The 17,556-nt window shown below is 33.5% G+C and overlaps 1 protein-coding gene across 8 annotated transcripts in view; it reads right to left on the bottom strand.

The window, feature by feature from the left end:
• Window positions 1-17,556, bottom strand: part of HERC1 (HECT and RLD domain containing E3 ubiquitin protein ligase family member 1) — a 191,018-nt gene that overhangs the window by 48,712 nt on the left and 124,750 nt on the right. For 6 of the 8 annotated variants that reach the window (XM_074294868.1, XM_074294867.1, XM_074294875.1 and 3 more), the window contains exons 42-50: window positions 16,678-16,909; window positions 12,845-12,969; window positions 11,836-12,056; window positions 6,701-6,969; window positions 5,340-5,392; window positions 3,129-3,329; window positions 1,887-2,061; window positions 973-1,243; window positions 580-793 (exon numbers count right to left, since the gene is read on the bottom strand). In XM_074294868.1, coding sequence (XP_074150969.1) covers window positions 580-793; window positions 973-1,243; window positions 1,887-2,061; window positions 3,129-3,329; window positions 5,340-5,392; window positions 6,701-6,969; window positions 11,836-12,056; window positions 12,845-12,969; window positions 16,678-16,909 — 1,761 coding nt within the window. The remainder of the gene's footprint in view (window positions 1-579; window positions 794-972; window positions 1,244-1,886; window positions 2,062-3,128; window positions 3,330-5,339; window positions 5,393-6,700; window positions 6,970-11,835; window positions 12,057-12,844; window positions 12,970-16,677; window positions 16,910-17,556) is intronic. The other 2 variants (XM_074294870.1, XM_074294871.1) reach the window with 2 other exon arrangements.

The following is a 17,556-nucleotide window of genomic DNA, read 5'->3' as shown; positions in this document are numbered from 1 at the left end:
AGTCTAGTTAGAGGTCATCAGAAATCCTACAGCAGGATTGGAAGCAGTATCTAATGATAAGCTGGGCTTTAGCTTTTGCTGCTCCAAAATTATCCCATTGACCTACTGAAGAACTGGGAAGTCAGGGTATAAGACCATATTTTTCTTGTTCAAAAAATATTACTAACACCTAAACCTGAAAATGGATTAGGAGAACCAATAAGATAAGATGTATGGTATGAAGAATTCTCAAAGTATTTCCAAGTTTTACATTAGGCCAATTAAATATCAAGAGAAAGGCTTTACTTTTCTAAAAACAATAATGTGAAGGGAAAAAAATTGTAGGCCTCAAATTACCCTCAGCAATAAAGACTTAATTTTAAAGAATAGCTTTATCTTCTAATTTTAATTGTACAAACATAAATATATATACTAAAGTATTTATTTTATGCACCCTCCTACCTTCCCCCCTCCAGATTCCTAAGTTATATAATATAAAATATGCAAAAATATAAATACAATGAAATAGGACAAAATATGTAGAAAAAAATTACAGATTTTATGATGAATTAGGATGATTGAACAATATATAAAATCTACCTTTCTTTTCAATTTCTGCTTTATCATAATTAGGCCTCAATTTAGCTCCTTTGTCTGCCAATAATGCCACAAGGGCTTGAGTTACTACAAAGTTGGGAGAAGTCACAAGCTTGTTTTCTTCAGCAATTCCTCGGAGAAAGCTGGGCAGAAACTTGAGCTGAATTGGATCATCAACTGTAGTTAAATTAACACCTGTTGCAGCAGAAATCAAGTTCTAAGGAGACAATCAAGACAACATTTTTCAAATTTTTTTTTTTACAGATCAGGACAAAAGATAATTTCCAATGATTTCATAAGTAATGCTGGGATAAGGGATAGAGGAAGCAAAAAGGAGGGACTGGGAGTAGGAGGAGGTGAGAAACAAATAGATTAGCATGGATGAAATCCATTTACCTGCGTACACAACTGTACCAACAGTTTTGCAGCACTAGGAGTATTAGATGCTAGGCAGCCCACAGCTGTGCTTAAATAGGCTAGACATGATATTGGCTTGTTGCTCTTGCTGTGAACTCCTCGAGAACGTTCTGAGGAAGAAGCCATAGAGGAAGGACTTGTAGAGAGCCCAGCTCTCCCTGCTGCAGCTAAGCACATTAATCGAACCAGAGTTCGGATATCTGTTAAACCCAAGGACTCAAGGCCAGCAGCAAGACTACAACTGGAACCACTGTTTAAAAAAAAAGAAAAATACTTTAGAGGAAGAAGCTAGATTTATAAAAAATAGCTTAAAAATCTATATAACATGCATTATAAGTACCAATAAAAAGATAAGCTGCATTGGCATGTTGTCATTAACACAAGACATGAATTTGTTGTCATCTTTTTTTATTTGATCTTCATTATAATTACTCGATTTCTTGACTTACAAATATTTTTGTTATTTTTAACAATCTTTCCCTGCCCACTAGTTTGTCAATATAGTATGTCAATAAAGGACTACCATGTGAACCATATTAACTTAAATCTTTGAGTTGCCTCAACCACTAACATATTCAGTCAAAGAACCTGCTTGACATCTTTACCCAATAAAATGATTTCACTAAATTAAAAACAGCGCATATATGTGTCTATTTAAATGAAATTTAGAATCTAGTTTATGTACCTTGATTTTAATAACTGTAATAGTACTAGATGGATTTACAGGTAAACCATTAATTTAAATGTTGTATCCATTACTAGGATGACTATATTCCATAATTTTTAAACTTTTAATTTATACCCATGAACTCAAACCTTACCAAACTACTATTCCAATGAAGATCCACACAAAAAGTTAAATTGTATAATTGTATCCAGAAACTGATACTCACCTGACAGAAAGCAGTGAAAGTGCTCTCATGACCATTGTTCGTGCAAGAAGGACTTGAGCTGCTGCAGTCACTCTTCTTAAAGCCATTACACGATCATGTGGATTTGCTAGAGCAGCAGCTTGTTCTCCTAATGTGATTCTACCTGAAGAACTTTTTTCTACAGAGCCATGGCAACCTGTAGAACACAAAATTGATTTACTTCTGAAACAGCAAGCAAGAGAAATATCTTGGCTTTTCCCTATTATACTAGAGTCAAATGCTATAATTAAAGTACATTTTGATCTTCCAATTCAAGCCAGATTTTTATACATGGGAAAAATAGCAGTATTTATTTATTCATTAGACAAACCTTGAAGAACTTATATGCCAGGCACTTTATTAGATGCAGAGGATAAAGAGCTCATAATGAAACAGTGCCCACTCTCACAGAGCTCACATGCTATTAAAAAGAAACATTACAAAGATAGATAATTTAAAAAAAATTATACAAAGTAATTTCTGAGGGGAGAGAAAACTAGTAACTAAAGGTATCAAGAGAAAGGCTTTTTTTTAGGAGGTTGCAATTGAACTGAGTCTTGAAACAAGTCAAAGATGAGGAAGCATTTTATAACAGGCACACGAAAAAGCCAATGCTAGTCAAAATCCACTTTTGCTCTTATGTCTTAAAAATCACAGATATTTAATGCAACTTGAAAAAGACCAACTAGAAGGTCTTAGGAATCTCTAATACCTAGTTTTTCTTTAAAATGGTATTTATGCAGGGCAGCTAGGTGACACAGTGGATAGAACACCAGCCCTGAATTCAGGGAGGATCTAAGTTCAAATTTGATCTCAGACACTTAACATTCCTAGTTGGGTGACCCTGGGCAAGTCACTTAACTTCAATTGCCTCAGCAAAAATAAATAAATAAAATGGATTTTATTCTAGTTAATTTTTTTTAATGTTTATTTTTAGTAATGTTTCTTTTCTCCACATTTCTAGTATGTCTAACACCTAATCAAAAATGGGAAAGACAATAAAATAATTGTTCCATTTCCATCTTCAATTGCCCCAGGGGAAAAAAAAATCAAGTTTTTGTACACCAAAATGTTGCTAAATTAGGGTAGGTTCACTATTGAACCACTGATATTTTAGGAAAAACAAACAAAAAAATTGTTATTATATTGTAATCCTCTGAGCATTTGTTTATCTAAGAAGGAATTATCAGCACCAGTACTCTTAGCTTACATATTTAAATTTACCTATTTGCATTAGAGTTTCTTCCATACTGTTGGTGGCAGTGACCATTGCCACAGATGCACCAAGTGGATCACTATCAGGGAACTGAACTGGCTCTGGTACAATACGGCGATCATTTAAACCTAATGGTCCAGCAAGCAATTCAAATTCTTCTTCACCAGTAAGTTTGTCATCCTCATCAACATCCAACATGTCCCAGTCTTCTGTAATTTAAGTGAATAATAAATGATGGAAGGATGTACATGAAACATAATGTTGGCACGTAGTTAATGTGATGTGATAATTGACAGATCCAAGTTTTCAAAACTATATTCACTAAAAGAAATGCTACCAAAATGAACAAGAATAGAGCTATTTATTGCATGGTGATATAATATTACTAATACATTGCTTTGAAGCCAAGGGAAAATGTAATGAGATTAACTACACGAACACAAATATAATTAAATCAATGACAAAAAAAAAAAAAAAAAAAAAAATCACAGTTGGGAGCTAATATTTTTTAAAAATAGAAGAATTATTGATATGGGGCACAAATAGCCTATGCCACTGCATGGATTTAGTACTAGTGAGGAACATGTTGTTCCACAAAAGTAAACTTTCCAAATAACTGTTTCTCTCTTTAAATTTTTAGTAAGGAATGAAATGTCTTGCACTTGATTTACAAAGCTATTTTATCTTTATAAAAAAAAATTTTATTAAAAAAAAATGTACACTAAAATGCTGCTGACTATGGTAGATTTACTAATAGGCCTCTGACTTGTTAGGGAAAAAAAAACCAAATAAACAATATATATGTTTCACACTGATTACATCAGCTTACTGTTAGGATTACAAGATGAGAACTCAGGTTGAGTTCTCACAAGCCCATTCATTCTCTTCGAGGATAAAAGAGGCAATATTGAGCCTGGAGAGTAGTCTAGTTTGGGATAGAGTTGGGACGGCACAGAGGAAAAGACTTTACAGAAAAGAGACCTTCTCCCAGAGAAGGATTATAACTTAGAGACGACAGGACCTTTACAGCTTACAATAGATCACAAACTATACATATATATATATATATGTATATATGTATATATGTATATATATATATATATATATATATATATATATATATACACTCAAATATATATGTATATACACATACATATATTTAAAATATTTTACACACCCACACAGAAATTTAACCCACGCTTCATGACATCTTCCCTCTCACCCCTCTAGCATAATGAACAAATAACTGTTTGGTATTGAATATGGACAGAAGTGAGATTGCTGTGACTGCTTGTCACTTGCCTTCAGAAGGGCTTCTTCTACAATAGGAAAATATTAGAAAAGATAATGTCTGAGTCTCTTTCATATCTAAATTCTATGACAAGTCACTATAGTCATTGTGCTGTTACAATACCTTCAGGTGTTCTTGGTATTTTAAGAGTAGACATCCCTTTGTTAAATATGCACAAACTTCTGTTTGAAGTTTATGCTTTTACTTTTTTCTGTCTCTTCCCTATTAATCTATAAAACATTACTTTCTCTGATGTCCATCTTCAAAAGCAATCATTTAGTCATTTTCTATAATCTTGTATGGGCTATGAAATCAGATACCTGATGTGGAACTAAGATTAAGTTAACAAAAATAAGTTCTGAATAAAGATTTGGAGGTTCTCTCACAACTAAAATGTATATATGATTTAATACATAAATTCTGTGATTTTTACTCTACTCAGAAAGACCTGTCCTTCCTGATTCCAAGTCCATTATTCTATCCATTGCACTACCTTTCAAAAATTATTCATACAATGATCAAAATGATTCTATTTCAACTTTGTACTAAATACCTATGAGAAACTCCGTGTTTCACACTGATTACAACAGCTACAATACACACATGGTATATATACTTACACATACATATATATTTAAAATATTTTACACACACACAGGGCTAGCAAAGAAATAACTAATTCCAAATACTTGATAAGTGCTTTTCACTTGGACAACAATCAGTAACAATGGTAATTTAACAGAACTGAGATTCTTTATCTTTCATTTCAATAGTTTTCTCCCCAATACACTACATTTTAATTTGTTAAGTAAAATTCAACTATAAATGCATATTAAAAAAATGGAAATCTTAACTCAAGAAAAGTTTTCAGTATTTATACTATAAACTATGAATTACTACTGAAATGGAGAGCTTTCAAAACAACTACCTTCATAAACGCTGTCCTGCTTGCCAATTAAATCTGGAGCCTGTCCCTTGTACCTGTACCAAAAATTAAAAAAAAAATTTATTTTTTAAAAATACAGCTAATAATCAGAAATGCAAGTTAAATCACTATAATATTTTAAGGAATGATTTAAAACTCTGCAAAATAGGATAATTAATTTTGCCCTCTGTTTCCAATATAATAAAAAATCAAAACTTTTAAAGTAAGCACATATGTGAATACAAAACTAAATTAACAAAAAATTTTATAAAGGCTTCTGTGTAACCATTAACTATAATTTAAACAAAAATTAACTTAGAAACTTTCATTTGAAGGGGCACATAGATGCTGCAGTGGATAGAGCACTGATCCTGAAGTCAAGTGAACCTACATTCAAATCTGACCTCAGATTTGTGACCCTGGACGAGGGAGGGAGGGAGGAAGGAAGGAAGGAAGGGGAGAGAGTGTGTGAGGGGGAGAGAGAGTGTGTGAGGGAAAGAAGGAGGGAGAAAAAGAGGGAGGGAAAGAGATAACATTCAATAAAATTATTTTCTTTACCAATGAAATTGATGATATGCTCCAAGGGATAAATATTTGTCAAAAAATGTGAACAATTAATTTTAACAAATTATAAATCAATAAGAATTATATAAAATTACTCATAAAAGTGATAAATATAAACAACCTTGGGATTTCAGCTCACACTTAGCAAAAAGGCAAAGATAACAAAAAGATAAGAACAGTCAATGTTGTAGAGACAGTGGAAACAAACTAATAAATGCATTGCAAAAATACCCCAAGGGGATCATTGACAAAAATAAAGGTTATTCACATCAAAATATTTGCAGCATTTTTTGTGATAGTAAAAAACTAGGGGAAAAAAGTAGATGCCAATAGGAAGAAGCTAAATAAATTATGGCACATGAAAATAATGGTATTATGCTGGAGGAAAAAAACGAGTATGACAAATACAGAGAAGCATGGGAAAAAACTCAAACTGGTGCAAAATAAAACCAAAAAAACAATATACTTGACATGTAATATTACACTTAGAGGATGAACAGGAAAATAGGAAAAATTTTATTATTGTTTTTATTTACAAAACTTACGCATGGGTAGTTTTTCAACACTGATCCTTGCAAAAATTGTTCCTCTCCTTCCCCTCAACCCCCCCTTCCCTAGACATGTTAAATATGTTAAAGTATATGTTAAATCCAATACATGTATACATATTTACAGTTATCTTGCTGCACAAAAAAAAATTGGATCTAGAAAGGAAGGAAAAAACTCGAGAAGGAAAACAAAAATGCAAGCAAACAATAACAGAAAGAGTTCCAGATATATTTGAAAAAAAAAATCCATACCTTTCAGAAGTTGATGTTTTAGATTTAGTCTTCAGAGCCAAATATTTCTCTCTGCAGCTGCCACACAAGAGGTAATATGGATTTCCACTTCCACATTCACCACCAAACCATCCATCAACGTAAGAACCATTACTCCGATAACCCTGCCTGTTAGCACTGCGGCCACAACCAGGATGGTTTCTTTTCATATGTTGATTGAAGCTGACAACACTGGATTCACACAACTCACATACTACCACTTCTTCTCTGTCTTCAGACTCGCAAACATGCTGTGTAAAATTATTTTGAAACTGAATTATTTCTATTTTGTGCTGTGATATTTGATGCTATAATTATAGCATAAAATGTAGTTATTAAAAGTACATAATTTTAACAAACTATCCAGTACACAGAGTTTAAAAATTCATCATCACTCAAAAGAGATCAGTCTAGTTAGTAATCAACAAAGCAAGGAAAAGAAAAATGCACATCATAATATAATATAGTAGAACAAAAAACTAGATCTGAAACCAATCCTGGCTCTCTGAATCATGTGGCCTTGGAGAATAGACATTTATTTTTCTAGCTCTCATTTTCTTAAGTTCTAAAATGATAAGGCTGAACAAAATCAGCTCTAAATATAGGCTACTGTTATCTATTTTAATAGGTAGTCAGTCCAATGAATTGACTTTCATAAAGTATACACTTTAAAATTTGCAGATGACCGTAAGGTAAGAGATATTTAACAAAAGAAATGACAGATATAAAACACTGAAAAGATTGTGATAGATAACAGGATGGAGCTCAATCTAATAAGATGAAAATTAGCAGGTATCTACTTAAAGTCTTAGATTTAAATTTCAAAAATCAATTTCACAAGTACAACATGGCAGAAGCATGGATTGGCAGAAGTTTTTCTAAAAAAATTTCTAGGGATTTTACTGAACTACAACTTGAACCAATCAAAATGTGACATGGCAGCCAAAGAAAGAAAAGGGAGTTTCAGGAACAGAATCCATGATGGCAGAGTGAAGCCAGGAAGGTGCTCTCTTCCAGTTTCCCTTGAAAACCACATAAAACTACACCTCTGAATAGGGGCTGATGGAATGAAACCACTCTCTAGCTCAAGAGAGACTGGAAAAACTGGAGTGAAAGAGATGTCCTGGAAAGCCAGTGAGAGGGTCTTAATCGCAGTGGATCAACAACTGAGACTCTCCATTCTGGCTCAGTAGTGAAGCAGACTAGTCGGGTAGTCTCCAGTCCAATCCAGAAGGCAAATTCCCAGCCCAGGAAACAACAAATTGCAGAAAACAATAATTTCATCCAAGAGAATGACTACAATGAAACAGCATACCAAAACCTATGGGATGCAGCCAAAGCAGTTCTTATAGTAGAATAAAATAGAGAAAGAGGCTCATCAATGAATTGGGCATTCAACTAAAAAACTTAGAACAAATTAACTCCCCCCACTTAAATAATAAATGAGAAATTCTGAAACACAAAGGAGAGATTAATGAAATTGAAACTAAGAAAGCTATTGAACTAATTAATAAAACTAAGAATTTTATTTAAAAAAAAAACAAAATAGATAAACCTTTGGTTAATTTGATTAGAAAATAGAAAAGAAATCAAATTACCAACATCAAAAATAAAAGGGTAAACTTACCACCAATGTAAAAGTATTAAAGCAATAATTAGGAACTATTTTGCCCAACTGTATGCCAGCAAATCTGACAAAGAATGAATATTTACAAAAATATAAATTGCCCAGATTAACAGAAAAGGAAATAAATTACTTGAATAATTACGTTTTAGACAAAGAAATTGAACAAGTCATCAATGAACTCAGCTAAAAAAACAAATCTCCAGGGCCAGATGGATTTACAAGTGAATTCTACCAAACATTTAAAGAACAATTAATTCCAATACTATGTAAACTATTTCAAAAATAGGCAAAGGAGTCTTGCCAAATTCCTTTTATGATACAAATATAGGGCTGATACCTAGACCAGGAAGAGCCAAAACAGAGAAAGAAAATTACAGAAGAAACTTCCTAATGAATATTGATGCAAAAATTTTAAATAAAATATTACAAGGAGATTACAACAACTTATTAGCAAAATAATACACTATAACTAAGTAAGATTTATATCAAGAATACAGGGCTGGTTCAACATCAGTAAAACTGTTGGCATAATTGCCATATCAGTAACAAAACTAATAGAAATCATATGATAATCTCAACAGATGCAGAAAAAGGTTTTGACAAAATACCACCTCCATTCTTGTTTAAAAACACCACCACCAACACTAACACCAACACTAGAGAGCATAGGAATAAATGGAGTTTGCCTTAAAACAATAAGCAGCATCCATCTATCTAAAGCCACTGGCAGGAATTATTTATAAAGGGGAGAAGCTAGAAGCATTCCCAATAAGACTAAGGGAGAAACAAGGATGATCATTATCACCACTCTTATTCAATATAGTAATAGAAATGTTAACTTTAGCGATAAGGGGGAAAAAAAAAAAAAAGAAACTAAAGGTGGCCTAGCAGTATGAGACCTAAAACTCTATTATAAAGCAGCAGTCATTAAAACAATATGGTACTTGCTAAGAAATAGAATGGTGGATCAATGGAATAGGTTAGATACACATGACACGATAATCAATGACAAAACCCACAACTCTAGCTTCTGGGATAAGAATTCACTATTTCACAAAAATTACTAGGAAAACTGGAAAATAATGTCAGGTACTCAGCATAGATCTAGATCTCTTCCAAAAAAAAAAAAAAAAAAAAAAAGGTCACAATTGGATTTAGGCATAAAGGTTGATACTATAAGCAAATTAAGAGAGCAAGGAATAATTTACCATTGGATCTTTGGAGAAGAAAGGAATATATGACCAAAGAAGAACTAGAGAATATTATGAAATGCAAAATGGACAACTTTGATTACATTAAATTAAAAAATTTTTGACAAACAAAATCAATACAGCCAAGATTAGAAAGGAAGCAGAAGTTTCCTCCCTCTCAACTCCCAACCAGTGTTTCGGATTAAAGCCTCATTTCTAAACTATATAAGAATTATGTCAAATTCATAAGAATATAAGTCATTTCCCAACTGATAAATGCTCAAAGGATATGAACAGACAATTTTCAGATGATGAAATTAAAGCCATCTGCAGTCATATGAAAAAATACTCTACATTATTGATTAGATACATGCAAATTAAAAAAGAACTCTGAGATACTACCTTACAACTGTCAGACTGACTAAGATGACAGGATATTCCATCTTAAAATAATCCAAACACTGAACAATTTTAAACCATGACCAAAAAGCTATAAAACTGTGCATATCATTTGATCCAGCAGTGCTACTGCTGAGTCTGTATCTCAAAAAAAATAAAATAAAAAAATAAAAAAATTAAAAAAAAGGGAAAAGGACATGACCAAAAATGTTTGTAGTAGTTGTTCTTTTTGAGGTGGCAAAGAATTGAAAAAATGAGTATATGCTCATCAATGTGGGAACTGTTAAATTAGGATATGAAAGTAGAATAATTTTATTTTCTATAAAAAATGAACAGGCTGATTTTAGAAAGGCCTGGAAAGATTTATATGAACTGATGCTGAGCGAGATAAGAAGAACCAGGAAAACACTATACTCAGCAACAGCAAGTTGTGCAATGATCAACTATGAGAGACTTGAGTCTTCTCAGCAGTTCAATGATCCAAGGCAATCCCAATAAACTTTGGACGGAAAATTCCATCCGCATTCAGAGAGAACTATGGAAACTAAATGTAAATCAACACATGCTGTGTTCACTTTTTTCTTTGTTTTTTTTTCCTCTCTCATGTTTTTTTCCTGTTGTTCTGATTTTTCTTTCCCAACATGATATATAAGAAAATGTTAAAAAATGAATTTTCATGTATAGCTCCCCCCAAAATTTGTTTTTACATGTAAATGAGGAATATTTTTTTTTAAGTTGTATCTAGAACTAGAGAGTGAATAGTCCTGTTATATTCCTTAGAAGATGTCTTGAGATCAGCATTGAAGGGCACTGGATCCTGGATTGTAGAGCACCCAAATTAGATTCTGGCTTTACTACAACCATTTTATAAAACCATGGCCAACTATCTTCACTTCTGTGTGATTCAATTTCCTCATCAGTAAAATTTGGAGCTCATATTAAGCTAAGGTTCCTTTTTGCCTTAAATATATGATGCAATAGCCAGTTGTGGTCATGCTGTATGATGAAAAAATACTGAAGGACTAGAGAGAGATATTTAGCCTGAAAAAATATAGATAATAATAAAGATGAAAATATAATCTAAGAGTAATTTGAAAAGCTGTCACGTAAGCATGAGGTACACTTCTTCTGCTTAATACAAGAGGACAGAATTAGATACAAGGAGCAAAAAGTAATAAGCAGTTAAGTTTAGACTTAATAAAAAGGAAAATCCCCTAACAGTTACAATTGTCCAAAAGTGGAATAGGCCACTTTAGGAACTAGTAGATTTCTCATCATTAGAGATTTTCCCATTATTTAACATATTTTCCTCTCATACAATTCTAGATCCAGTTCATTGTTTTTCTGCAGTGCCTTTGCATGATAGAGATATTGGTGGACTAAATCGGAATTACAAAACTTAAACTGACAGGACTTCAAGGCCACTTCTGTAGTCTAGTCTGTCCCTGATTAAGAATCCACCTCTAAATGGAACAAGTAGTTAGTTATTCATCTTTTGTCTAAAGTAATGGGAAAATCACTAGTGTGTAAAAAGTTACACTGACTAAATATAATTGTGAATTCCAATAGTCATATTAACATAAAAACTGTTATAACGCATTTAATCTCCCTAAGATGATTCCTACACATTATAATTTGTCTACAACAAAATAATTCAAATATTATATTTCATTATGGGCCTACAACTAATAATATACCATCATAAAGAGAAGATTTTTATATAGTTTTTTTCCCGCATTGGTTTGCAGTCATAAAAGTAAGCAATGAATTCAAAACATTTTTTTAAAGACAGCATATCATAAAAGTTAACACTTTAACTTCATAAATCAGACAATAAGCTGTTATGAATAGGAAGCACAACAAAAATAAGTCAAAGCAGCCCCAGCTGCAATCACACACACCCAGGTAGGCCAATCCAATACCTCTGGGATCCACATTCCCAGAATATCATTATCGCTGGTCAGGTCTTGTCCAAACATTGCCTCCATTGCTTCATCATCTAGATCAATTTCCAGTTCTTCATCCAAGTTAAAGTCATATAATGCCCCAGGGTCTTGCTGTAAAGAAATTCCCTCTCGTCGGCTTTGATTTCTATGAGCCTGTACAGAACGGTATAACCCCGCTCAGAACAAAAAAAGAAAAACATTTTACTTGCATACAAAAAAATCCTGAACATTTTAGTCCATTTTAATTGCTAACATAGAATAAAAGATGGAGGTTTAGCTTGTTTATCAGATTGCTGCCCACAAGAGTAAGAATGTATCTACTCAAAAAATTATGAATATTCTCTCCACGTCCAACAATATTTATCATACAGATTAATACTGTGTTCTACACAAAACCTTTTATGTTTAAAAATAAGAATGAAAAAAAAAAAACTGCACTAAGGCCAATATTGGCCCTTGAAACCCTTAGACCACTTTGTTCTTTCTAACTGTTGATATTAAATCAACATTTGTTAACGTCATATTTAAAGGATATGGTTGTCTCCTACCTAACATGTCAATTCTTTTGGGAGACAGAGGGACAGACTGGTGGAATTATTTAAATGTACCAGAGTAATATCTTGAGCAAATCTGGGCCTTGATTTCGTGTTCTATAAAAAAGAGAGTGTTAGATTCAATGATCTCTAGTATTTCTTCTGGCCCTAAAGTTACAATCCTGGCATAGTGTTTTGTATACAAAGAATATTAAAAAATAAATGACATAAAGGAACTGAAATCTGGAGAAGAAGAGCACTAGACAGGTGTCAATGCACTGAGTCTAGATCAGAGTTTTGCTAGTTAGTTACTATTTGTGTGATAAGCTTCATAAATAAATAAGGTGCCTGGACTAAATAATCTTTAAAGTCCATTCCAATTCTAAATCTATCACTGTATGGAAACAGAAAAATCTGTAATGTAGAATTACCTGCTCTTGCCAACAATGTCCGAGCAGCTAAATCAAATTTGTGTCTCCTTGTTACTGCAGAGCGGCTCCTGGAAGGAGGTCCACTTCCAGAAGCTGCATTATCTGAATGATCCAAATTATCAGTGCTGCAAAATAGTTTCAAAACAAAAGCAGAAATAAAAAAATCACTAAGCAACAGATATGATTTAAAACAAACCTCTTTTTTGTCTATTTATCTCAAAGGGAACAAAATTCTATAATGCTGTCAAAGATTAATTACAGAAATGATTCTAAGTAGAAAATGATTTTAACTTTTGGTTCATATTACTATTTCAAAGAATGCAAGAAAAGAAAAACAATTACAATGTTAATCTAAACATGACTAAATCTGACTGCCAATATCTATAAATTTCTTCAAATTTCAAAGAAATTCAGTTCAGAACAGTTTCTTATCTATATTGGTAACATGATCTAACTGTATTAACGGAGCTTACTAGAGATAGAGGCATGCTCTTACTTTGAATTCAGGGCTAACTGACCCTTTGATCTTTCATCACCTTAGTTCTTTGACCCAAGCAAACCAGAGTAATTGAGCTCCCATTTTATCCATTCTCCATTGCTCTCACCCAGTCTCATGTCCTTAGGTATAAAGAAAATGCCCTTACTACTTTTTCCCAAGCTCTCTCTCTCTCACTTTCATCAGTACCACTCTTCCTCAGGCCCATAGCCTATCCAATTTGCCCACCACTTAAGCACATCACACAGGACGTTTGGAAATCTTGCCACTGTCCACAAGTCCTCAACATTCTTCAACTTTTTAAACAAAGATTCTTCCCTCTTTCATCACTGTAATTGAAAGCCCACATCAATGACACGTCTCTTTCTACCCTTCTCCTGTGAAGTCCAAGTTAGCTTCCTGTTGACCTCAGGACCAGCCAGAGTCAGGAAAAACAAAAGTCTTTGGTCTTTAGGGGGAGAAGTGAAGGTGATCTCTCATGCTTTACATTGATCGACCTCCCTTCTCGCTGTTCTCCTCCTAAGTGACTGTGGCTTGTCTTACTCCACCCCCTAATTCCTCCTACAATTATCTGTATACACCAAAAGATGGAGCCAGCACAGAATAGTGGGAAGGGCTGTTTTCCAAACATATGCTAATAAATATTGTCCAATAGGTAATTAGCTTTAAGTGCTCAGCTGTCAGATTCCAGTGCACCTATTCAGAGTTTCAGCTCTTTACATTCTCCAGCGAAGTTTACTCTTCTCAACAGGAGAGGGGAATTAGTATACTCCGTTCTCCCTTTTCATGGCCATTGCTAGATCATTTTTCTCCAATCATCTCTCAAAATAGCTTTTCTTCTATTCACAGAATAACAGATGTAGAACTTGCAAGGGACCTTAAAGTCCTACTTCCTCCATGTTACTGATAAAGAAATAATGAAGCATAGAGGGATTAAATGATGTGCCCAAGACTATACAACCCATTACATTTCAGAGGCAGAATCTGAAGCCCGATCAATCTTGATTCCACGTCCAGTGCCCTACCTGCTCTCCATACTGCCTCTTCTCGTTTGTTTGTGCTATGTTCCCAGGTGATAGCTCTCCAGGGATTGTTACATCCATGAAAATGACTGAAATATCTATACATCTGGGATTGATCTCTCTTCTCACCTCCTGTCTTGCACGACTAATAGTCCAGTAGAGCTCTTTACCTGTAGGCATCTCAAATTCAATATGTACAAAATCTACCTCATTTCTAATTAGAAATATTTACCACTTTGCCAATGAAACCACCATTTCCTTAGTCACCCAATTTCAAATTTGATGCCATACTAATTATACTATTCCCTCTCCTTCAACTCCTATATTCAATCAACTACCATATCTTATATTTCCCACTTCTGCAACATCATGTTTGTATACTCATCTCTCTACTGAAACAGCTTCAACCGTGGTTCAAAAATCTTATTATCCCTTGCCTGGATAAGTCATCTTCCATTTAGGTGTCAAATTGATATACCTAAACACAGATATGACAATGTTACATTCACATAACACTCAAAAATCTTCTGAGACTTCCAAATGCTTCCTAGGATAAAATACAAAGTCCTCAGCAGGGCATTTAAAGATTTTGAAATCTGGTTTCCACCAACTCTGTATTCTTCTTGAATGATTCTCCTTTATGCCTTCTCTTCATTCTGTACCTTATGCATGACATTCCATTTCCCACTTCTGCCTCTGAAAAACCTATGCTACTTTTCTGCAATGACATCATTTTTGTGTAGAAGACCTCTCTTCTTTCAAAGCAGAACTCAGAAATCACCTACCTCCTACATTAGACCTTTTATAACATTCCAAGATGGCTAATGTTCTCTCTCTCAGAATGATTTTCTACTCTAAAAAATATTTTTTTTTTGTTAGAGGGAAGAGGCTTAATAGGTTTTTGTATAGCTCGTATTCCCAGTAGAATATAAACTTCTTCAAAATAAGGTCCGTTTTCATTTTCTACTTTTTTTTTTTTTTTATTTTTTTTTTTATTCTCAGGATCTAGTATGGTACTTCACCCTTAGAAAAAAAGTGTTAAATGTTTGGTGACTTGAATTCTATCTTATTCTCTATTTGTGGTGCCATCATTCATCCTGTATCCCCTTATCCTTATACTCAAGTTTATCCCAAACACTTTCTTTTCTTTCAATCTTTCATATTAAATCCAATTCCCATTAATTCTACTTTTACAACATACTATAAAGTCTTTCCTTCTACTATGTTTTTGCTGTTACTGACTTTATACACATCTGTATTGCCTTAACAGCTATTCCTGATTCTACACTCCTATACAGCTCTGGCTGTATCACTGCTATCCCCCAAAATCTTCCCTGGCTGGCTGTAATTTACTAAAGTTCAGTTCCTTAGTCTATTATTCAAGCTCCCCCACATTATGCTATCATCCTATTTTCATGCTTTATACCTGTTACACTTCAGCTAACTTACTGGTATCTTACACAGAATGTGTCCAAATGATTCTGCCTCTCATGTTCTTATGCCTATAGATTCTTCCCTCCTCCTTAGGTGTAGATTACCACTCAATGGCCAACTCAAATGCCCCCTCCTTCACGAAGGCTTCTCTGATTCTACTTGTCAGTAATGTCTTTCTTGCTATCAATCATGATAATACCTTTTTTAAAAAAACAATTTTAAAAAACTGTAATTTTTATAATATGTGTTCTAGAATCTGTTTTTTTTGTCTTTATGTAGACTGTAGGCAAAGATAGAAACTGTAATCAGCTAAGTTCTATACCTCGTTTGTACCAACACCATGGTGCCTTGGACAGCCATCACTTTATATTTAAATGAAATGAATACCAAGACAAAGAATTTAACAACCTGAGTTGTTGGCTATATGGCAGGACAAGCGTATGATTGATTTTAGACACACAGAAACTCTCTATTTCCAAAAAGCTTATATTCTTTAGTTCTAAGCAAAATTAATTTAGTTTTAAAGCACTGTCTAGGGCATTGAGAGATCGACTTGTTCAAGGGCATGCAATCAGGGCACAACTTAACCCACAGGTTCAAACTGTCTCTAAATTTCCTAAAAAGTTCAATATTAAGTATTATTATTTCTAGTTGTAAACTCCACAAGAACAGAGAACATGATTTATTTTATCTTTGTACCTCTTACAATGCTACCAAATGCCATAAACAGTACTGGGGTTTTTAATAAAAGGCTATTAAATAAAATATCTGGGTTTTGTTGCTTTTTTTTTTTCCAAAATAAGTCAAAGCAAATTTAGAAACATCTTTGAAATTTACCACTACTGCAACATAAAATTGAAAAATTAAAATCAGCATTTCACCTTTCATTAAATCCCTCCTCCATTTCAGCAGCATCAGCTGATGGTATGTCCCCAGGTGATTGCAAATAACAAGGGTCATTAGATTTCCCACTGTTGGTGCCTGAAACTCTTGCTCCACGTGAATCAGAAGTGCTACCTGACTGAGGTTCATCATCATCCTCATTGCCAGGATGTTCTATCATCCACATGGCCAGAACTGTAATGTTCTGGGCATCTGCTTCACCTCTCGCACCTGATAGAAAAAGAAAAAGAAAAAAAAAAAAGAAAAAAGAAAACCACCTTTCTGTACAATAGACATTCATGCTGTAGAATGCTCTTCTCTACTTTTGGGGACAGTTAAATGTTTTTTTATCAAACTTGATAGCTATATAAAAATAAACTCCAATAAATTCATGATCTTTCTAATGTTGTGAGTACTCCCTAAAACTGGCACAGATGTACCAATGGGGAAAATTACATGCTTTTCTCATCCTGTGCAATTCAGGAGCATATTCTCCAAAAAGGTTTCTGTAAGAGAATTCACCAAAAGATTCTATCTACTTACTGTGACTGAATAAGATTCAAATGAGGTCCTAGCAACCAAGTGAGTCGGCTTTTATGAACCAACCCAATTAAGTATTAAGAGATTCTTCACATTATTTTACTAAGTTAGAACACATAATAACAAAGTTCATTTAAAAGAACAAAGGTTCAAGAATATCAAAAGAACTAATGAAAAAATGTAAAGAAAGGAGGTATAATGGCAAACTATATTATAAGGAAGTAATTATCAAAACAATCTGGGTACTGGAAAAGTAATAAATAATAATAAGTAATTAGATCAGCAGAGCAAACACATTCAATTTACACTAACAAATAACTGTGGTAACATTGTGTTTG

The sequence above is a fragment of the Sminthopsis crassicaudata genome, chromosome 2 (assembly GCF_048593235.1).
Source record: "Sminthopsis crassicaudata isolate SCR6 chromosome 2, ASM4859323v1, whole genome shotgun sequence".
NCBI classification, from domain to species: Eukaryota; Metazoa; Chordata; class Mammalia; order Dasyuromorphia; family Dasyuridae; genus Sminthopsis; species Sminthopsis crassicaudata.
This window is presented reverse-complemented; position numbering and strand designations above follow the sequence as displayed.